A 24,343-nucleotide genomic window follows, 5' to 3' on the forward strand; every position below is an offset into this window, starting at 1 on the left:
GGTTGATTGGAAATTTATGGAAGTTACGTGATTATTTTATAGGTGACGATTAATATTTGTTCGGTATTTTTTTGGAAAGTTCTGAAAAGCTAAGAAGTCCAGGTAAGCGGAGTTCCTTGCATTAAATAAAATGAACTGAGGTCCTTTTTGGAAAATGTGCATGTTTTGTTTTGAAAAGAAATCTGAAAACAACCTCAGATAATTGTTCTGCATTACTCATGAGATTCTGTTTAAGAAGAAAGTATTTTCTGTCATGACTGGTGTAGACATGAGCTTATTTTTGACATTCTATTTCTGAACTTTGAAAAAGAGAGCGAATATGAAATTTTGTGCATAAAGTATGTTTTGTGATATGATTCTGTTCTGTTTTGTACTCTGTTATGATGTGGCATCTGAAAAACCTTTGGCATGACTTTCTGACTCTGATTCTGACTCTGATATGGTGATTCTGATTCTGTTTTGCTCTGATATGTGGCCCTGTCACGGGATATAATAGTGACCTCTGGCCCTGTCACAGGAGATAATAGTGACCTCTGGCCCTGTCACGGGATATAATAGTGACATATGACCCTGTCACGGGAGATAATAGTGACCTCTGGCCCGCCACGGGATATAATAGTGGTTTTCTGTTCTGAGTGCAATCGCTTTGGTAACACGGTGATTTATGTTCTGTTTGGCTTTCCGCAGGATGCACAACCCTACCATGGGGGTTAAACATGGTCTCTATTATGATATGATATGATAAGACGAAGTTGTTCAATCATGTTGTGCCAAAGGAGTCTTTGAACATGAAAAGTTGGTTTCTGAATATGAAATATTTGAGAAGTCACTCTGATTTTCTGATAAAACGTATTTGTTTGAGATTTGCATATTGATGCTAAAATGTTTTGTTTTTGCATTCCAAACTCTGTGAAAATGCTCATGTTTACACACTAGTATATGTCATCTGCTTACTAAGTTGTTGATAACTCACCCCTTATCTCCATTCATTTTTCAAATGATTTTTGAATAGACCAGCTAAGGATCAGGATTATGGAGTATCAGTGAGATGATTTTTAAGCATAGTGGATTACTCATAGAAGATTTCTGAGAAGTGACGGATTTTATTAAGAGACTTTATAGTATTCTGATAACGTTATATTTCGGAGTCTATAAATTTATTGATTATCAAGTTATATGAGTTAACTCTCCGGACCCTTGGAGACGGGGCGTTACAAGACATGTCAGACACTCAAAATGACGGGATATAAAGAGTAATGATACACATGTAAAGTAATATAAAATGAGAATATTTTTATAAAGCGGTCTTATTTTTACGAAGATATTTTTAAAAATTAGTGTTATTTTTGTAAGGTATGTTGTGAAAATTATCGTGTTTATCATTTTTCTTCTATAAATACCTGGATCGCAGCATGCTTGAAATTGAGCTTGACCACAAAATAAACATGAAGCCAATACAAAAGAATCAATGACCTGCAATTCGTAGTTAAAAGTGGAGCTCTGGCGAGTACAATGATTCAATATTTACAAGAAACAAGAAAAATATTACAATTAAGCTCCTAAAAAAGAATTTTTTTTTTAGTTATTGCCTATTTTACTCTCGTACTTTGGTATCGGGTTTTTGATTTGAGTCACCGATGGAACACAATGCTTCGTGCGAAAAATATCTTACAAAAAAAATTGCCGGTTCTACTCATCTGCTCTCTCTCTCTCTCTCTCTCTCGTTCCCGCTACCCTTGCGCTCTCTCTCTTTCTCTCTCTACAGTCTCTTCTCCCGACAGCAGCCTGAGAAACGAGAGCGGAAATATATCGAATTAGGAGGAAAAAGTTAACCCTAACTTCAGCTGCAGAGTGTCTCCCCATAGTTCACCCAGTGCACAAAGATATCTGGAAATTCCTCGAGAACATCGGAATTTTGTCCAGTACCATAGGACAGCTCTGTTTCAGTCTGCTCCCTCCCCTACATAACATAACACAGGAAAAGAAGCTACATTAGACTTCAAAACGCGTTCTCCAACCTCCCAAGCTAACAATGTACTCAATTGGACGAACCAAATCAATAGAACTAAGAGCACAGTCCACTCTAGAACCCGTTATGGCCAAAAATCAGCAATCAGTATGCACCAAGCAACATAATTTTGCATATTCAACATTAACACCAAAAACTACTCCAAAATATAATATAATTCCTCGACCACTGTGTATTTGATTAAAAGAAAGATGACAATAAAAGAGATGACTGATATCTTGTATCTACTAGTATTTCCAAGTTTGGTCTACAATAAATATTTCATGTTTGATCTAACAACAATAAATGAACATATACAAATTCCATAGACTTGCAACTTTTACCCTAGATCCGTGAACATACAGAAATGAATAACACTTCTACACCAAGGCTACAAATATTAAAACGGGCACCGAGATGGGAATGTTGGGTTGGGGTTTTACTTACTTTCATGCTGGATCCGCATTCACTGGTGGAGGGGGTAGCCTCTCCTATCACTCCATCGACAACATTTTCTGCTGATAGCCCGGCAACTGGAGAGTTTGTGAATATCAATGACCTGTGGACACTTATGATGAAGTTAACTTCTTCAGATATAATTCCAATATTAGAGTTTTTTAGTCAGGAACACATTTTAATGTGCCAAGATATTTCATGCCTCTTTTTCCGCTTCCTTCTAGTGCAGTTAATTGCCTAGAGAAACTACGAAGGGACTTCCTATAGGGTGGTTTTAAGTGAAGATGTCAAATTTCATACGGAAATTTGAACCAAGGTATGTTCTCCAATCTTTAAGGGCGGGTTGAGATTTCAGAACCTGCTCTTGTTTAATCATGCATTCCGCATTCTGGGGGAAGTGACATTGGCGTTATCAGAATGATAGAGAGGCCTTGCAGAGGGTAACTAATTATCGGGTAATCCCAAGGTACTTTGACGTGGTATCTTCATCCTCTCATAGGATAATATGCCATTAAAAATTAGTGCTTATAGAAGCAAATAATGGCATCCCATTTTGTGATATTATGAATATCACGTCATCCATACTCCAATAGTACTGAATAATTTTCTGTAGAGGGCAATATAGTAGATTCTAAATACGGATGTTTGTGGGGTGGATGGTGTTACAATGAGGTCCAAGGACCTCTCATGGGGTGGAATTAAAGAAGAACATATGTAAAAATTGGAGAATATTTTATAACTATACTAAATTAGAGGTGGGAAACAGAGCTAAGATTAGATTCTGGCATGATTAATGGTATAGAGACTGGGATCTTAAGTGCTCTCGGATGTGTATAACATTGCAAGAGCTAAGAATGATTCTGTGGCGGATCCTTTGGACAGGCTTTACTGCTTTCTCTAACAAGACGTATTCCAATAATTTCAGACAAGGAGGTGAAGAAAAGCTTTTTGGACCTCTTCCAAGGGAGGGATATTTAGTGTTCTTTCTTTCTATAATGTCATCCTTCCTCGTGATAGCAATTCCTTCCCTTGAAAAAGTATCTGGCTGGACTAAGGTCCTGTCAAGACCTATGTTTTTTCGCTAAGATAGCCTCTCTAGGGAAGATTTTCACCATGGATAATCTAAGGAGCAAGGAGAAGACATCATTGTGACTTTTTCAGTTGAATTGATTTGGCTCGAGTCATTCCCAAAAGAATAGTGGACCTTTTTCACTTGTGAAGAGGGTTAGGTGGCATTGGCAACCAAAACATTATAGTAGTTCTGAAGACGCTTCCTACTGGCCTGATATGGTGTATTTGGACAGAAATGAATGCGAGGAATTTCAATTACCTTGAACGGAACCTAAAAACCTAACTTTTAGCACTTCTTATGTATTGGCCAATCTTAACAATTATATTGTGGGTGCAATTGACCCTATGAGATTTTGACCATCATTACAAAAGAAATTCTTGATCCTTGCTCTAAACATCTCATGCCTAGGCAGTTCATTCTATGTTCAGGCTTTGCAAATATTTTACTAACACGGCTCACTTTCCTAGAGCTAAATAAAAAAATTACCTCTCAAATTGCTCTTCCTCGCACGAATTCCCAGAGGAAGATAACCAGTCAAGGTCAACAAAATTTGAGCAGTTGGACATATCTCCATGTTCTGAGAAGTAAATATGATTGGTTTCAAGGCATCGATCTTTTTGCATATCCTCAAAAAGCTGCCTGCGAGGCATTGATGGGGTATACCTGCAAAAAGAGGGAACAAGAGAGACGAATCAAATCAGGTATGGAATCATTACGTAACATCAGATTATGTATCCCAAAAGAAAACCATGTTACCCATAATTTTTTCACTATGATTTTCCACAAATATGAACAAAACAAATGGTAATATCATACAATAAATTGCTACATAAAATAATAATATGGCATAAACTAACTTATTACATAATTGTTCAAACATACACAGTGAAAGTGTCAAGCAGACCGACACATAAGACAAGGTAATAGGCATAAATCAAAATAGATGTTTCGTAACTCTCAAACATGTTTTAAAGTGCAACCAAAGCTCCCTAACCAATCAGAAGCACATGGACCTAATCATAGACCAGGTGGCCAGCCTAACCTGGCTCTGGCCTGTCTTTCAACCAGCTCAGAAAATTATTTTATGGCCGACAATCCAGAAAATCAAGTACAAACTTAATAAATATATTCACATTTTTTTCTGCAATGTAATTTTTGGAAAACAACTCTGAGGATTGAATGCTTTATCATTTACCCTGAACCTACTCCAGTTAGCAGCTTCCAACCATTCTGTCTGTAACTGGGGATTTTTTTTTTGATCGGTAAATAAGTGGGAAAATTTATTGTCAGCTCTCTAACATTACTCTTGAAGTCTAAAAAATATACAGCTGAGAAGGGTAGTTTCTATACTATTTTTTGAAAAATCTAAAAAAAGAAATGTACTCACTGAAGGAATATCAAAAAAGAAAATTCAGGTAAACTAAGTGAGAAAGGACTTTAGAGAGTCCAACAAAGACAAAGTGATGTAACCAAACCTCGAAAGAGCTATATCACTCTCACAAGCTGAAATTTCTGGTGATGACTCGGATAGAAAGTTGCTTGCACCTTGTGATCGCGCAGGCAGAACTGAGTTAGAAACGTGTAAAGGATTTGTGGCTGACATTGGTGAACTGCTTTCGCAAAGAATATTCCCATCTGATAAAGATCGTTTGAAAATTGACCTAGACAATACATAACACAACAAGCATCAACTACACAGCAGCAACAAACTTCTGTAAAATGTATATTGATTAAAGTCAGTGTAACCATTCGCAATTCAGCAATACATGCAGCATACATTCTGGAATTACAAGCAATCTATAAAACCCATTCATTTGAAAATTGACCTAGAAAATACGTAACTCAACAAGCATCAACTACACTGCAGCAACAAACTTCATTAAAACATATCTTGATTAAAGTTGGTGTAATCATTCGCAATTCAGCAAGCAATACTGCATGCATACTAGAATTAGCAGCAATCAATAAAATCCTTCTTTTTTCTTGGTTGAATAGAGAAAAGCAAAAGACAGGCACAAACTTGAAAGAGCACAACCCGTTATATTTTCCTCATCAATTTCTCAAAAAATCATGATACAAGCTTATTTCCTATTATGTCCTATTATAAATAAATAATAAACTGATCTATTGACTTCACTAAGTATGCGGGATATGAACTGTAAAATCATGCCGTCAACGATTATTTGCAGTTTTGTATGACATTTACCATCTTCTGCGGTATACTAATCCCAAAAATTAAATCATTTTTACGAGTGAAATTATTTGCAAGGAAAGAAGAACATTCAGACTGCTAAAGTACTAAGGTAGTAACAAAAAGTCTCCACCCAAAAGGTACCTCAAAACTCACAAATGAGTTAATTAAAGCCTTAGTCCAAAAATTTATCAGCAACTACCCCATACTATCAAAACAATAAGCCATCAATGAGAAGTATATTTTACATGCCATTACTGAGAATCATATTTTGCATGTTATTTAGATGATACAAAACATATTTGGCATCAAATCAAACTTTTGACATCAATTTTCACAAGCACATATACTAGTAGTCATGCAGTAGCAAGCCAACTTTATTCAACAATACTTACCTTCCATCTTCATCAACATTTGTATGCCCATTCCTCGCAGCATCACAGTGCTGATCTGAATCCAGCTCCCAAATAGCAGGTTTTCCCTGTTGCGGTTGGAAGTGACCCAAGAATCTGCACAAATTATTTGGAAAAGAAATTTAATACAGAAATATCAAAAGTAAAAGGAATACCCTGCATTAATGTTTTCCTCATATTAAACAAGGACTAAAGCCAAACCAGATGCCAAACCCACCCCCAGCTCTTCCCTGAACTGATACCCATAATGTGGTCCAACACTGGACCACGCTAACTAAGTAGGACATATACCAGCGGGCTACAAAGGCTCACACATAATAAAATTGTAGAAATGCCACTCGTTAAAAATCATCTCACCACCACCAAATCTTTACATAGAACAGGCTACGGGATAAATTATTTGAGCCAAGATAGTGCTGGAGCACTGAAAACAGATCCCCCAACTAGAGAATCACACTGACATACATTTCCAACTTGTAGAACATAGTACAATTGGCAGACATGAGAATATGTTAGCAGAAACGTTGCTATAAAGTAAGATGAGATTGCAAAAGCAAGACTTACACATTAATTGCATCTTGCTTCTCTGCGTCCATATAGGCATTACTGTAATATCTTTGAAGAGTTCTGAAGAATTCTTGAGACTGCATTGCTGCTTTCCACTGACCCCTTCTTGCAGAGAATATCTATTGCACCAGAAATTCAAAAGTTAGCAAATGAAGCAAATTAGTAACGATTTAGATGATTACTTAGTCAACATATTAGGAGAGAAGTAGAAGTTTCTTCTTCTATTCAGCAAGAAAAGTCATCTATAATGCCTAATACCCATAGGAGTGTCAATGGCCGATCCACAACCAGGTACCTAAGTAGTAACCATATCAAACTACACTGCATAGTCCACCATCAAAACCCCAAACATTATTGTTTCAGTTCAAATATCAAATTATGAGGAGCATAGTCTCATAGTCTAGTTTTTTGGTTCAAGTCTTGAATCTTTCCTTCCGGTTAACTTATTCTGTTTTACACATGCAGAATCACATTTAGTTTAAGTTTTGACAGGCAGGCATGCATTATGTTTTAGGATTACATGTGGATGCTAAATGCAAGTGTTCATCGTTACACAGAGCTGGTCCTCATCAACTAGGGCAACAACTCCCCCATTGAAATCAAGAGTAGCTTATCATCTCAAAGTAATAAATTTCTGAAAATAGAGACCCCTCTTTCCAAAAAATAAACAGAACAGATATCCAAAGCAAACTATTTTAGTCCATAATACGGTTTTGCCACCAATACAGTTCTGGATTTGATTCTCAGGGACTCATTAGGACAATACAATTCCTACTAATAGGGCCTGTGAAAGATTCAGATCCAAATTAAACCAGTGTAAATCCCATCCCATATTATCTTGATCTGATTTTACAAAATCGATTCTTCATTGGTCACACTAGAAATTGCGTTTAGCCCTAACATTGCACAGATGTTTCAAACAATAAGAAATGAAAAAACTCCACTTATGATCACCAACAAATGAGAAGATCAATCTGTCATCCAAAAAATTCGACTCCACCAAAGATATATAAAGGACTTCAGAGATGAAATGTGTTTAAGAAGTAATAAAAAATGTGTTTAGCTTGTGGGGCCATCTTTTAGTCCATTTCATTGAGTAGAGAATGCTGATCACCTGTATTTAGTTTGTTTGGGATGACTAGGGCATGCCTGAGTTGGTGGTTGACATGTTAGTTAGTTGGACAGAGCAATTTAGTGGGCATTACTAGTGAGATTGTGGAGTATTATTCCTTAATTTCTAGTCTGGTGTCCCCGAGGGAGAGGAGTTAACGATATATGAGGGTCATCAGTCTTGGAATTGAAATTGTTGGTCCTACAAACATTTTATGCTTGGATGGAATCTTCTCATTGCTTTGCCTTCTCTTCTCTGCCTAATTTTTTGGATTTTCTGGATTTTAGGAGTTAGCTTTCTTCTTCTTCTTGTGTTGCATCAAATCTCTTCTGTGCTTCCCGCATACCAGGTTTGTGCCCCATTTGCACCTTTTAATTGAAGGTCATTTACTTATCAAGGAAAACCAAGAATTGGATAGGTATAATCATAGAAATGCAAACACAGACACGCACTGAGCACCTCCAAGTGACTCGGTGGCAGTGACAGTGACGGTGCCATGTCTCCTTTCTCCCAGTGACATGTATATTTTTTTGAAAAGAGATAGTGTTACCTAATGTCATAAACAGAATGAACGTCCACCACCAACTCTCAGGCAACATAGTGGCTGATATTTTCTTATTTTAGAAATGTATAAGTTATCAACTGGGCCAGATTATTGTTGCAGTGGATTAAAAGCTGGACTTTCCAGTTGAGAATTATGCATGTTCAGCTTCTTCAATGGGTTAGAATATCAGACTCCTTCAAATAAAGTTGCACTCAAATCAAAACAATTATAAAAGTGAAATTAAGAAGAAGAAAATTATGCACAATTTCATCACATCACACATAAAATATTGAAATTTCTAAGCAATATGAACTTAGAAGGAACACGAAAAGTGAGAATTACCTTGTTATGAGCAGCTGAGCCACCATATTGGTGAGCAAGTGTGTCACCCATTCTTTCATAGAAACCCATCAAATCATCTGCTAAAGGATCGTCAAGATCTATCTTTGGGTTGTCTGTCACTCCCAGAGCATGAAGCTGGTGTGCAAGAGCTGCTAATCCATAAGCATACTGTGCAACATTCGTGCGATCCAGGCAATCAATACAATTGGTCCTGAGCACCCCGTTTTGGAACATTGGTGACTTGACAGAGTGTTTCCCATTAGAAACGTTATAAGGACCATTATCAGCACCATTGAGTTTCCTCTCTAAGTAATCATTATCCTCATTATCATAGTTGCAGTGTGTCTGGGGATAAAAGTTATCATTATCCACATTCCTGAATCAATTTTCAAATGCCAACCACCATCAGAAACCAACAGTTTTAGTAGAAAACATTAGAGTCAGTCTAAAAATATGATAACTTCATGACATGATCAGATAACCATTGGAACAAAACCTCTGAGGATTCACTTTCCAAATGCAACTTCACTGATTTCCTTGATGCAAGTTTAAGTATGCATGAAGAGTCATGATGATCAAACTCACACAAGTGATTCTGGAAGCTATTGGGATGAGATAGCAGAAAACTTACTCAGAGGAAAGCCATCTTAGATTCTCTTCACGCCCAAAGGTTGGTGTTACTTGGCAATAAAAGAATCCCGTTAGCGTCAATGCATATGCAGCCACTTTGCCCAGAAGTATCAATGCATTTGTAGCTTTTCTGGAATTGAAGGGCATAAAATAAACATTTGCAGTAAAACTCAAACTTTCAATAAAAGAATAGCATTTTTCCATAATCATAAAAGAAATAGCATTATTTGAAAGAAGAAAGAGCCAGAACTGAGCTAGTTAGACCTATACCTCCGAGAATGTTTCTGTAGATCCCAGTGAAGAAACCTAAGACGGTTCTCCTCTGACAAATTTTTATTGATGAAATCAATTGCATTAGCAAACTCTGTACGAAGAATGGATTCTCGAGGCTTCTTCTCATGCGTCTATTGGTTGCCAAAATTCAAAAAGAAATTATAAGGGACATTAATATCAAGGGAAAATTACATTTTGCGTCCAAAATTACCATCCTTTTACTTTTAAAAGAAAAAAAAAATTGCACCCTAGAACTACAAAATTTTGGTAATTTGCATCCTAGTCAAATATTGACTGGGGGTGAAAATTGCAAACAATTTGGTAGTTTACAGTACATATTGCTAAACTTGGTAGTTTACAGTGAAAACTGAAAAATGATGATACATCAGGGGTGGAAAACGTAATTTCTCCTAGAACAAAAAACACATCAAATACAAATGAGTAAGTGCATTAATATCTGGATTTGATCTTTCCTTCGTTAAATGTAAATCTCTTTTCCTTAAGAAAATGTCCAACACTAAATACAGAAGAAAAAATAAATTTTTTTTTTATAAGTAAATACAGAAGAAAAAATAAATAAAAACAAAGAAAAAATGATGGTGATGATTACGGTGATGATGCTGCCATGAAGATAATAAATAACAATGTCGACAAAAAACAAAATCATCAATCAATCAAGGAAACCCACCTTAATCAAATTCAAAATAATAATGGGGTTTCCATATCTATTGACGAGATTTTCAAAATGAAGCCTGGTGGCTTCATAATTTTGGTCCTTCCTTGACACTGGAAAAGAGCAAAAGTCAGTTAAAGAAACACGTGGCATAACATTAGCTCCTGCTAATGGTGCAAAAACCTACATAAAATGTCTGGTTTAAGATTCAAGCGTGACGTTTCCTGTGACCAAAAAAGAGGGATTGATCCTCGGTTTTGGACAATAGAGCTTATTTGCATGGGAAACCCTTCTGGAACATCCTCGAACACTATCTGTTCTGTCTCAACATCATTAGCAACTCTGCCCTTCTCATTTACACCTCGTTTCAGATACCTAAATAAGAAGTAAACAAGTGAGGCTTCCTATTCCATGTGAGGGCAATATTTAACGAGGATTATCACCATATTACAGATCTTTATTGATAACAGTGGTAAACAGATAACACATTATACAAGTCATGACGCACAAACATATTAACCAACTTAGACTGCACAACTATGTGACAGTCACAAATTTCTAGTAATAATTTTAAAACCATTGACAAACCACGTGAAGAAAGAGTGATTTTTATACATGCACAAGGTGTATCTGAAAAGTATGTATACACTCCTACCTGGTGCCTGCATAGTGACGGGAACGTCTTGCAATGAGGGTCAGTTTGATCTCTCGTCCATATATAGAAAGTGTTGCCTAGATATCAAATGGCAAGAATCCATCAGATGTTCAATAAAACAGCAAAATAGCAATAATCAAGTAGCTCAAGAAGGGCCAAATTATTATCTGTATCTCGGATAGACAATATTCAAAAGTGAGCAAGTTCACAACTTTCAGCAATTACTAAAACAGCAAAATAGCAATAATCAGTAGCACTGATACGTCCCAAAAAGAAACATTATCTGTCTGATAATATTCACTTCCTAAAACCAAAAGTACATCCATGAGAAGAGTATCACCACATCGCCAATAGAGAGCAAATTATTAAATGATACAACTTTCAAAGTAAGAGCCTCAATTAATGAATGAGATTTCACATGAACAGCATCAGAAGTTTGTAAAAATTAGGATTCTTTTTTTTTTTTTTGAAAAATAATTTTAATATTTAATTTCTAGTATGCATAAAGAGAGTCTATAAGTTCCAAGAAACTTCCAAACAGAAAAAGAAACCTATCAAAGGACACAACAGTGTCATGCGAAAATTATGCTGACTTTTCCCATCCAACCTACCTTATTTAATTATTTATGATAAATCATCAAAAACATTAGAATTCCTTACTTGCATAAAAAAGCCATAAACCAAAGCAACTGTCCAAAGAGTATTCTGGAGGTGATTCCGGATTCCCCGAGTCAAGAACTCATTCCAGACAAACATGGTTTCATCAACAACCTGGCCATTCTCACTATTACACAAGTTCTTTTGAAGACTACGCATAACATGGTATGAGTAGCTAAAAAAGAAATCTTTTGTGAGATCCACCATGCATAGGAGCTTCTTGTACCTAAGCCATCAATCCAACATAAGAAGAAAAAACAGTACAAAGAATTAGGGACAAAGCAATTGTTTAGAAAAAAGAAAAAGAAAGATGCAAATTTTAAAAGGGAACTTTCAGTAGAATAAAGCATTATTCTGCCCTATAAAATTTGATTTTGTATGCAGATGGGTACACAGAAACTCGTAAAGGAATCAAGCTCTGCTTGCAATTTGAAGATTTTCATCAACACAGCCTCTAAAAGCAACCAATCAAAGAAGCCATTAATCTAATGTGTAATACTTTACCAATTCAGTTCATGCCATCACTGAGAAAGATTAAAACCTGAGAGATATGAAAATAATTCCAAGGATGCTGACTAAAAGATATTCACAAAACAAGGTTGTACCATATTCTTTTATACCTTAAAGTGCATAAAAAAAAGTGCTGAAATATGAGAATGTTCCAAAGTCAGATAGGTTGTTCCCAAAAGGTTATAGGGAAATCAAAAAAGGATGAACCATATCAGAAAAACTAGTTTTCACACAATAGAGACAAAGCCAAGTAACATTCAAGGTTCCCTCCACAAGTACCATGGACAAAAGACATTTTACATGCAGAAGCGAGTAAAGACCTGTTCTCATTCTTGGAATTAGTGATACTGGACTGAACAGTAGAATTTGAAAGTGGAATCATCTCACTCTTGGAGACGGCATATATAGTGTGGCCACAGATTACACCAATCTGTCTTCTTTTTGTGATAAGCAACATGTAATAAGGTTCCAAAAATTTGATAAACCCTGAAAACAGCAAGCCACCATTTAGTACCGTCATAATATTGTTAAAATATTATGATATAAATAAAACAAACTAGGATCTACATACCAACAATTCCATAACAAGAAGTGACAAACTTTAGCCCACCGGTGGACTTATTTCCTTCATTTATCCGTCTTAGCAAGTCAGAACACTCCCATTCTGTATACGTGGTAGAATCTTCCTGGATGTTTAGCTCTGAAGGGTCCAGCCGGTCAATCTTTAGCACTCTCCAATAAGTTCTGCTCTTGTCCCTTCCTATCATGTAAAAGTTCTGCAGCATAAAACGTTGTCTTGGTTGTTTTAAATATAACTGAGACACGAACAAAATATTTCACATGCTTCTAATAGGATAAGGTGATAACGCTGCTGATAAATATATATTTATGAAAGAAAGAAAGTAATAACACAAAATCTATTAATAGTAAAATGGGTAAGATAGAGTTATATTAAATGATACGGCAATTTCAACAGATTGTCGACTTTAATGAGTCCAACCAGTTGGGGCGGTCCTCAATCACTATATGGTAGCTGAGAGATTAGGACTCTTCTATCATAAGCAAAAATAAATAAATTAAAAACGCATAGGGATTGAAAGTTGCCATAAGATTAAACAAGTTGTTCCCAAATGATGGCAGATTTACATTTCATGTAAGGTAATTTGCAAAAAGGAGTTAGAAAACAAGTCCGTAGGTTACACTTCCTTATAATATGGCATTTGAACAAGGAATTTGAGAAATACCAAAACAAATACAAATGCTAAAATAAAACGAATGTACGAGTCTATTGCACATTGCATATGAAAGAAGAAGAAAAAAAAAAACAGACGCTAAAAAATACTGTACAAAAGGGATCAGAGAAAGATTACCGATCGAGTCTCGTAGAGCCTGAATTTGTGCATAAAAGCATGGACAGGAGGAGGAGGACTAAGCGGCTCATCAACGACGGAGGAGTAGAAAGAGGAGGGTGCGAGCTCCTTCTCTGGCGACGCCATCGATAAATATCACAGATCAAACCCCTTCCCCCGCCGAGCCTCGGAGGGCTCTCAGGCTCTGGGTAAGGGACCTCTCATCATCAGAATAGCATGCAAATATATATAATATTTGTGCATATAAGATGTGAATCATGTCATCCAAATATTCTCCAGGAAACAACGACCCCTACAGCATACAATTGACTTTGGCTGCTTCAAATACAACATGCTCTTTCTCTATGACCTCTTCCTACAACTATCACTCTAAACAATTACTATTTATAATTCCAACACCGGCTCCTTTTCTTCCATTCACAGCCAACGCGAGAGAGAGAGAGAGAGAGAGAGAGCTTCTGATCTCTCAAATCAAAGGAAACGGAATCAAATAAAGAAAAAGGGAGGAAAATTGAGGGAGGGAGAGATCGAATATTCACCAAAAGAAACACATATATTTAACGAATATATACGTATCGTAAACATATGTATAGAAACAGAAGACAGAGAAAAGAAGAAGAATTGAAAAGCTGCAAGCAGAAAGAAGATCGAGCAGGAAAGAAAGAGATCGGGATGTTCGAGAAGACGGACACGGCCGAAACCAGAGGAAGAGACGGGAGAGGGAGAGAGAGCTGCTAATAATTGGTGTTGTGTATCACACATTTATATTATTAATACTATTCAACGTACTCTCATTTTATTTTATTCTTATTTTATTTTGATCATATTAAGTGATATATAACATATTTATTATTATTAAATGATAAAAAAATATATAATAAATAATCATTTAATAGTAATAAATATATCACATCATACCTAGTATGATAAAAGTGAGATGGTAATATAACGTATAGAATTTTCTATTTATATATATATAATTTATTATGCATTAGTCCCTATTTTCTCTCATATCCTGCATCTATAACTTTTTTATAAGGTGTAGAGTATTTTTCATATAATATGAAAATATTTTTCATAAGATGTAAAGTATGAGGTGATGAATAATGACTGATGAGAATAATTTTTTTTATATACATATGAAAAAGTATTGGCATCAGCCATTGTTTGGGATCATCCAAAACACATCATAGTAAAATAACCAAAAACATCCCACAAAAAAACTCACTTCCCTCTCATTTCAAATTTCATTTTTACTTCCTCCCCCCAACACTCGTGTCGTCCAAGGCCTCCTTCCCGCCCATCGCCCATCCTCGGGCAACGATTGTCGAGGTGCCGTCAACTGTCAAGATGGCAGCAGTAGGTGGCGAAATGTGGGCGGCGACACGCGACTGTAGGTGGCGAAATGTGAGCCGCGACGTGGGTGCATGGGGTTGGGCTACGGGCGTGCGTGCGGAATAACTACTGGCCTCGGGTTGGGAGAGGAGGACAGGTTCGGTGGTGGTGGTCAGTGGGAGGCCGAATCGGTAGCGGCAGCGGATCTAGGCTGTGACTGGACCACGGGTGAGAAGAGAGAAACGAGAAGAAGAGGGGGAAACAGGTTTTAAGAAAAAAAAAAACAAAAAATGACATGTAATGTATGCTACCGAGCAACCGTGTTGTTGAGAGAGAGCAACTGTTTTTTTTAAATGATTTTGGTAGGTGGTGTTGTTTTGCAAATGAGTAATGCTAAATAAAAATTTTAAATAGAAAAGTTTTATATAATTATTTTTTATAAAAAAAATAGGTATCCCTAATAAAAAATAATTTTTTTATATTTTTTTAAATTAAATCTATTTTTTTATAAAAATTTGTATAAAATTTATCTATTTAAAATTTATATAAATTATTTTTGTTTTCAAATATACAGGAAGTCCGAAAAAAAATGAAAAGTTCATCCAAAAAGATGTATAGTAAAATGTAATCTAATCAAAACAAATATCTCCGTCTCCTCTCCAAAAGTAAATCACAATCTCCGTCACATCTCGATCCGTACATTATTATTATTTCAAATTTTTCAAAGAGAATTACTTTAGACCGGATATCTTCTTCGTTTTACACTCACCAATGCTCACATGTCAGCAATTCATTGAAGTGCCACAGGTGATGAAACCGCACATGATTCCGGCCCAAATTTAAAATCATTTCCTCGTCCCGAGCTCATTTCATCTCCTCTCCCCTTCTCTCCGTTAGGATGCAATCGAACCAATTCTGTCCAGTTTTAAAGAATTTGTAAAATCGAATTAGTATATATTAATTTTAAAAAATTTATACATTAATATCGAATCGATTCACCATCACAATGAAACTTCCAGTTTTTTCAATTTTTGTCTGGTCTGATCCAAGTTTTTTTAGTTTTACAAATAAACAAATGCATATTCCAATAAAATTTTAACAAGTGATTGACTTATATTAATATTATAAAATTAAAATTGATATGTTATATCCACTATAACAAAAATGTGATTTTGGGACTAAATAAAAATCGTCCCAAAAAATAAATTTTAAGGACGAAATTCAAATTTTATTCTTAACGGAAGCCGTTAACCATCTAAATAGTCAATTTTTAGTTTGAACGGTATATGTAGGGATGTGAAATTTAGTTCCTAATAAAATATTCATTCGAACATTTACTAAAGTGTTGGACCAAAGATGAAATAAACTTTCGAACTAATATTAGATATGATCGAAGGAGAAATTGACAAGTTAAGTTGCTAAATTTAGCAAGAAATTGACTTACTATTAAACTGTTCGAACAAGTTAAAAGAATGCATGTGGTAACCGGCTAGAGAGAAGTCAGAGCTTCTCGCTCAGGTGGTATCACATTTCTGCACTTATTGTTGCTCCTTTTCATGTAAACAATTTACACACAAGAGAACTTTTTACAACAACCATCAGAATACATCTTCTACATCTTCTCTAGCAACTATCAGAATATTTGTTGCTGCTCCATCTTCTTAATCAAATGGATATTGACTCGCTGATCCTCCAGACCAAAGCTTTATCATGGCATGATCTCAAGCTACAACCTGCTCCAGAAACAGCACAAGCTACATCAGATAAAATCCTGATAGGAAGGTTAGTAGCCGATAGACCATTGAATAAATCTGCAATATCATCCGGTATTAAAGCCTCTTGGAATTTCATCCAACATTTCCTAATCGAAGAGATGGATATAAACAAGTTTATATTCACATTTAGAACTTCCCATGATAAACTAAGAGTGCTTAATCAAGCCCCATGGAATATTAAAGGGCATTTGTTAATTCTCAAACCATGGTCTCCGAGTGCTACACTCAATGAAATCAGTCTAAACCATGCCACTTTCAATGTGCAAATTCATGGTTTACCACTTGATCATATCACTCTCAACAATGCCATGGAAATAGGAAAAGCTCTCGGTAATCTTATTAAAGTGGAGGAAGATCCTCTTTATGGTCTAGCCTTCAGAAAGTTTATCAGGATTAAAGTTGAACTAGATATCACCAAGCCACTTCAGCAAGGATTCATGATGCCGAGGACTGATAATGGTGAAATATGGATTGCTATAAAATATGAGAAACTGTCCGACTTTTGTTATGCATGTGGGAGACTCGGTCACTCACAAATCTTCTGTGGATTCATAAGTTCGCCCCCAACAAGACTTCTGTATGGTCCATGGATAAGAGCAGAATTTTAAACTACTCTTGACAACACACAAACATTTCGTCAAACGGGTGATGGGCAATTTGAAGAAACAAAGGAATTACACAAACTCTCAACATCGGTCAAGCTTAACAAAGGAAAAAAAACACTCAATGCAAGCCAACAAAAGGGGATTATTCTCAAAGAACCAAAGGGACTTACCAGAGATCAAGTCCACGAAATTCCATCCAATAGCTTGAGTCTGCAACCATTGTTTTGTCCTTCGCAATTTCTTCAACCGGGCGGAAAATCCATGGAAAAACATGTTGTTCATCCTTACAGCTACAGTGATCAACACTCATTAATTTCCTCACCACGAACCATTAACTTCTTCACTGTTCAGTCATCTGCCGAATCTAGTAACCTCACCTCAAATCAAAGCAAAATATCTCTTTTGTCTTCAAGCTTGAAGGAGCAGGTGGCAGAGGAAAATAACTCTTGGGTACTAAAATCAAACTCGGCAGCTTCGGCTTCATCCATCACAGCCATAGGATCATCTCATTCTCAACCGACATGGAGAGCTCACTGGCAGCAGACATACACGACACTACAGCCCTATACTAAACCAAAAGATTATATGGGTCTTGGTATTGGGCTCGATCTGGGTAAGGGGCCCGATAATAATTCTGATCCATCAATTGAGTCAAGGCCTTTATTCATGGGCCCACAGGATTTAATCCTCAATCGGCCTCAGCACTTCTTCTACGCCAGCAAGCCCGAGCTTATTTACAACTCTTCTTCAGACGTTTCTCTGCTCAGCACTTCCATTCCAACAGCTCCATATAGTTTCTCTGCTCATCTTCCTTATGGCCTTGAGTCTGAAAAGGCTATGGAATTATTTCCAAATCAAGAGAATTCCCAACTGTTAGAAGATTTAAGTATTCACTGTGAAAAGAATCCTATGCAGATTGAAAAGTCAGTAAGATTATCTGATGATCCCAATTATAAGGACAATGTCCTCAGTGAGAACTCAGTTGTATGTATCACAAATGCTCAACGTCATTCTCAAGTCAATATTTCTTCCAAAAGACAGCATCAAGTTGAATTTTCTGAAGCTCCAAAAAGAAAGTCACAGCTTCTTCTCAAAGTGGAACAAACAGATCCAAAACCACACTCTGATGACACTTCAATGGCACTTGCTTTTCTGGAATTACAGTCTGGTTCTCTAGGCAAAGAAAAAAAATCTAAAGGAAAAGCAAAAGTCAGTCCTTATAGTAGACCACCAACCCATTCGAAAGGAAAATCCAAAACAGCTAGCGAGGCAAGCTTAAAAATGCCTCCACAGACCAAGTGAGGACAATGGCATGGAATTGCAGGGGTTTAGCCCGACCCAAAGCAATCAGGAACTTAAGGGCTAATATTAGGAAATATAACCCGGATGTAATCTTTTTGTCAGAAATCTTGGTGTCGGATGAACACACCATTTCTATTGTACATAGTGTCATGCCCGTGCTTTTTCTTTTAAAATATTTTTATAAAAGGGACGACGGGAATTACCGTCCTGTTTAAAACTTTTTCACTTGCATCCCCAGGGTGCGAGACTCTACGTTTATAAATAAAATGTGCTTTGATCATAAAAGAGGGTTACAGCGGAAAACATAAATCTCATAATAAAAAGGCCTCGTACGTTTAGAACTCGTGCCTAGACTTCCGTACTCTTCCCCGTGGGCAGTGTCCGTCCTGATCGTGCAGTTCCTGTGAGGGGGAGGGACATGCATAAAAACTAAAATGAGTCGAAGACTCGTAAGCATTACTTCATACGGTTAAAATATAACAACATAGGTTTTCATTCATGCATTCATCACTCGTACATACTATTACGTGCGTGCCTACGTGTCTTGTGTGCGTTCGTTTGAAAACGTCACTGGACGGGGCTTTTCTTTTAAAAGGCTTTCCTCCGTTTAAAACGTGTCCCCCGTCACTGCCTTCATTTCTTCAAGAGTCGGTGTACGGGGTTTTACTTTAAAAAGGGCTTTCTCGCCGTAAAACGTTTCCCCCGTCAGTGCCTTCATTTCTTAAAGAGCCCGTGCTCTTGTGCTCTTGTGCATACATGTGCATTCGTGCGTTCGTGCGTGCATCTATTCTTTCTTATCACTTTCATAGGCCAGTACACACAATTACGCCCCGTGTGTTTGGGGTTAGCGGTCTTCCTTTGGACCCGGATTCCGCCCGTGGCCACGGGTTGGGAACCCCTTTTCATAGGGGGCAGCACTGGGTGCACTTCCAGCGCTACTTACCCGGCATTGCAATCTGCCCATTCGTCGGTACCCTTTCGTTCATGTATTCATGTGGCCGTTACGTGTCTTCATACATTCATGCTTTCGTTTCTTTCTTTCTTTCTTTTTATTCGTTCGTTCATGCCAGCTCGAAGGAGCTGGAGCTTTCATTCAGTTCGTTCTTTCATTAAATAGTCATTTCTTTTCATGAGAAAACATTTCTTTTCGTGAGAAAATATCGTTTGGGGCGTAAGCCCGAAAATGGTCTTTCCGTCTTCTTTTTCAATTTCATTTCAGTTCTATCTTCTCTTTAACAAAGAACATACATGGGCATAAGCGTCAGCTTCCGTGGCATCCTATAAGTGTCACCTTTAACTTCGTCAATCATGGCATCCGCGAGTATCACCTCGTGGCGCACATGAGAGCGTCGGTTCGTAGGATTCACAAAAGCATCTGCTTTCATGCCTTTCATGCATCTTCATCAGTTTATGGGTTTTTCTTAGAAAATACATACAATAGATACAGCGTATAGTCATCCATTCACATGCGTACAATTAATACTTTGGGATGCGTAAAAAGGGGCTGCCAATGAGGGGCGTACATACTTATGCTTTTGAACATTTAGCATTTTCTTTCTTAAAACGTCTTTAGTCTTTTCGTGAGCATTTTAAGGGAAAAGCGTTTCTTGTATCTTTGATAACTCTAGAAGAGTATGAACGTAACACTTACCTGGACTCCATGCTACTTGCATGTCATTCAGTCCATTCACGTGCTTGTCAGATGGCAACCTACATGCATACACATAATCTTAGCATCATTCTCTATCTAATGCATAAGTAACTTAAACTATAAATAGAACTACGCTATACTTAGAACACTCTCCTTCTATCCCATGCACTTACGTGCCCTTCACTATGTTAGACCCTTCGGGGACCACTTATGGTCACCACAACTTCCAACTCAAAGTCTTGCCTCGAGTGCTCATCCACTAAAGTGAACCCCTTATTCACCTTAGGATTAAGACACTAGGACATTCGTCTTACTCTTCTTACAACCACATTCGACGCATGATTCCGACCGATAGAATCACACATCTCAATCCTAACGATGCATCCTGTCACTATCTTCATGCATCTTGGCCCACACTAAATCCTCATTCCCATCCAGAAAGACACATGGCTCTAAGCCAACTCTGAGGCTTAGTACCGTGCAACTATGCTCATGACAGATTACCCATTACATATGGTGAATCCGTCCGGCACGTGTCTCTCACCATGTTACACAGGTACCTTACCCCTTTATCACCTAAGATCAACGTATATAACACGTTGATCACCTGCTCGTAGGGACAAGGGCCATACTCCGATACCAATCTTCTCTTAACCCGGCTAGCATGACTCTTCACGCTACCCGTCCCTTTTGACAGTTCATCCCAACACTTAACACGACAAGACTCCATTCATAACTACGTTTCATGTCACGTTATATAGCCCGAGATTGCTCCAGTGCTACACCGTGACCTTGTCGTGTTACCTAACATTCTACTACATCACTCCTGACTCATCACGAGTACGGTTCCTCACGTACTCCCGTCACATCGTGACATCTCGTCACGTTCCCATTACGCCATTTCTACACTTTAACACTTCACCCATCATAAGTATGACTTCCAATAACCACGTCACTTCGTGACGTTGCCCAGTCATGCTTCCGCTGCGTACTCTTACACTTATTCCACTACTTCACCCATCACAAGCACGACTGTCAATAGTCATGTCACTTCGTGACATTTCCCAGTCATGCTTCCGCTGCGCACTCTTATACTTGTTCTACTACTTTGCGCATACGCCTGGCCATAAGTCCATCACAGTGACACTTGTCACCTCAGACTACAGGCTACGCCATAGCTACTTCGGGACACTGTTTCACAGTTCCCGACACTATCCATCACGTTCCACGCCCATCAATCACATAATCATCCTTATCTCTACAGCACGCCACACGGAGTGTCGCTGCTACGTGGAGTACACTCCACGTATACTCCCTTCATACACACCACATCACCATTATGGCATACCTGCCATATCGTACATTATTACATCACATGGAGTACACTCCCCGTGTACTCCCTTCGTACACTACGACACATCACCATTATGGCATCCTTGCCATGTGGTGTATCACCCATCTCATGGAGTACATCCCATTTGTACTCCCCATATATACAACACGCCACATCACTACTATGGCATACACGCCATATGGTGCATCGTACCATCTCATGGAGTACATTCCACATGTACTCTCCGCATACATACCACATCACCAATATGGCATACACGCCATATGGTGCATCGTCCACCACATAGAGTACATTCTACATGTACTCCTCACATATACTATATCCCACACAGAGTACACCCATTGTGTACTCCCTTCATACACATCACGGCATGTCACCATCATGGCGTACCCGCCATATGGTGCATCTCACCATCACATGGAGTACATTCCACATGTACTCCCTACATACATAACACGCCACATGCACACAGAGTACACTCAGTGTGCACCGTATCCATTCCACATACACCATGCACCATTACAGCACATATTCCCAATCACACTACACAGCACACTTCCCAATTACGCCCAACACATCACAGTACACTACACGGCACAATGCACCTCCATCCAATACAGATAGGCCCAACTCTTCACTACACAAAATGCCCAACACTTAATCATAATGCCACAACTCCACATATACTAACAGCACAGTCCACAACCTAGTCAACTAATCAATATCCAGCATAATTAATAAGAGATAGAGGGTTATACCATCGACGGGATAACCCGTGCGTTGCTTGTTGACCGGCATAGCCGATGATGTCGGAAGAGTCGTACGTGGCGGCTAACTCACGTACGGTGACTGTTTAGGCGTTTAGATAGCTAGGTGTGGTCTTGGAAAGGCTCATGATAGCCTTGTGATGATGGTAAAGAGCATAACATGGCGGATCTAGCCATGTACAGTGGCGGTCAATCACACGCAGTGACTGTCCATCACGTGCAGTGATTACCCATCACATAAAGTGATGGTTTAGACCTAGGGCTTGGCTAAAGGAGGTGTGGTGAATCTCGTGGTGGCGTCGAGGTGGCGCCACGGTGGCTCACGGTGGCAGATCTGGCCATTCCATGGAGGAGAAGCCGTGGGAGAGTGAGAGAGAGTGTGCTCAGATCGGGGCCAATGGAGGTCGGGTTGGCTTGGTGGCGGCCTGAGGAGGCTGGACATGGCGGTCATCAGCCATGGGTGGCGGTGCATGGTGGTGCACGGCGTGCAACCCGTGCGTGCGTGAGTGAGGAGCCGTGAGGTGGAGGAGGGGGTTTCTGGCCATGGGTCACATGGAGGAGCTCGGGGAAAGGGAGAGGAGGTCCATGGTGGCCATGGGTGGTCGTGGGTGGCCGCGTACGGCGGCGCACAGTGGGAAATGGGCTAGAGACCCATTTCGGGTACTTGTCGTGGAAGGAGGGGGGGGACTGCTTCGTAGGGGTTGGCTTCGGTGGAGGATGATGGCCGGTGGGAGAGGAGCTCGCCGTGGGAGCGGTGGAGCCATTGGGCGGCGCACGGCGGCGCTACGCGCACAAGCCCGTTCGGGCTGTGTACTTCCGAAATGGAGAAAGGGAGAGCGTGAGGGAGAGAAGTCAGCATGGATGGACTCGCCGGCGTGAGGAGCAGCCGATGGTGTCGGCGGTGTGGCCTGGCGACGCACGGCGGCGCCGGGCTGAGGCCTTAAGCCGTTCGGCGTGAGGTGATCTGCGTACAGCGTACGCCGAAGGAAAGAGGGAGGAGAGAGAGGGTTACGGGGAAATGAGAGGGAAAAGAGAGGGGTCTGGGTATTTAACCCAGTCCTTTCGTCTGGGGTCTACATGATGATCTAACGACGAGGAATTGAAATACTGATTTGAAGATGCGTAAAACATTAACTTAATTAAAAGCACTTGGAGGAATTAGGGTAGATATTATTTTAAACTAACTTTAGTTTATAAAATAATATTCTTCATCATTAATAAAATGATGAAGTCTCACTTAACATATTTAAAAGGGTTAAACCATTTATTTAATAAAAGTTCTCAACATAATTTAAATTCCATAATATCTTAAATAATTGAAATCATTTTAATAATAATAATATTAAAATGATTTCCGGCAATTATAATATTTTTGGAGCTCTTCAATAATATTATGATTGTCGTATTTAAGATCAAATATTAATTCAACAATGATGGAAATACTCCTTATAAATATTTCCAGCATATTTAAAACACTGGACGTGCCCTAGAAGTCACACGATATCTTTCGAGACACGCTATGATGTTCGACAAGCATAACGTGACTCGCAGTCGGTAGTGAGAAAGGCAGATGATCACATAATCTCTGCCTTTAGGGTTTGCTTACGTCATCAAGACGAAACATACATTAGAAAGAGAGAAGCGTACGTAAGAAGAAGGAACTGGGTGTTACACATAGCTTAGGTTTCCATCTTTTTGTTCACTATCCAGCAGTATGTAAAAAAGGTGGACTGCTTCTTTTGTGGCGGCCGGGTGTAGAAATAGAACCTGTAAATATAAATATTAATGCAATTTCTGTTTTAGTTTACTCTGATCCTACACATCAACCTTGGATGATTACCTATGTGTATGCGTCGGCCCAATGGAACAATAAAGCTGGCTTTTGGAGTCATTTGGATTCATTATATCAAGCTTTTCCAGGGCCTTGGATTTGCTTGGGAGATTTTAACGATCTCATTGATCAAAATGAAAAATCTGGAGGAAGACCTATCTATTATAATCCTAATAAGGGTCTAAAAGCTCTTATGGACAGGAATGGTCTTATAGACATTGGCTATATGGGACCAAAATTTACATGGACAA

At 38.5% G+C, this 24,343-nt stretch overlaps 1 protein-coding gene across 1 annotated transcript; it reads right to left on the reverse strand.

Annotated features, from left to right (window-relative positions):
• Positions 1–1,459: 1,459 nt before the first annotated feature.
• Positions 1,460–14,211, reverse strand: LOC108983628 (phosphoinositide phosphatase SAC3-like). The gene is made up of 16 exons (XM_018955331.2): positions 13,473–14,211; positions 12,674–12,878; positions 12,423–12,588; positions 11,596–11,818; positions 10,936–11,012; positions 10,468–10,655; positions 10,296–10,393; positions 9,605–9,738; positions 9,336–9,464; positions 8,705–9,080; positions 6,705–6,826; positions 6,123–6,236; positions 5,012–5,197; positions 4,023–4,199; positions 2,456–2,567; positions 1,460–1,960 (listed from the first exon to the last, which is right to left on the reverse strand). The coding sequence occupies exons 1-16, from the start codon at positions 13,596–13,598 to the stop codon at positions 1,841–1,843; spliced, it is 2,553 nt and encodes an 850-aa protein (XP_018810876.1). The 5' UTR covers positions 13,599–14,211; the 3' UTR covers positions 1,460–1,840.
• Positions 14,212–24,343: the final 10,132 nt, after the last annotated feature.

This window comes from Juglans regia, chromosome 10 (assembly GCF_001411555.2).
Source record: "Juglans regia cultivar Chandler chromosome 10, Walnut 2.0, whole genome shotgun sequence".
NCBI lineage: Eukaryota > Viridiplantae > Streptophyta > Magnoliopsida > Fagales > Juglandaceae > Juglans > Juglans regia.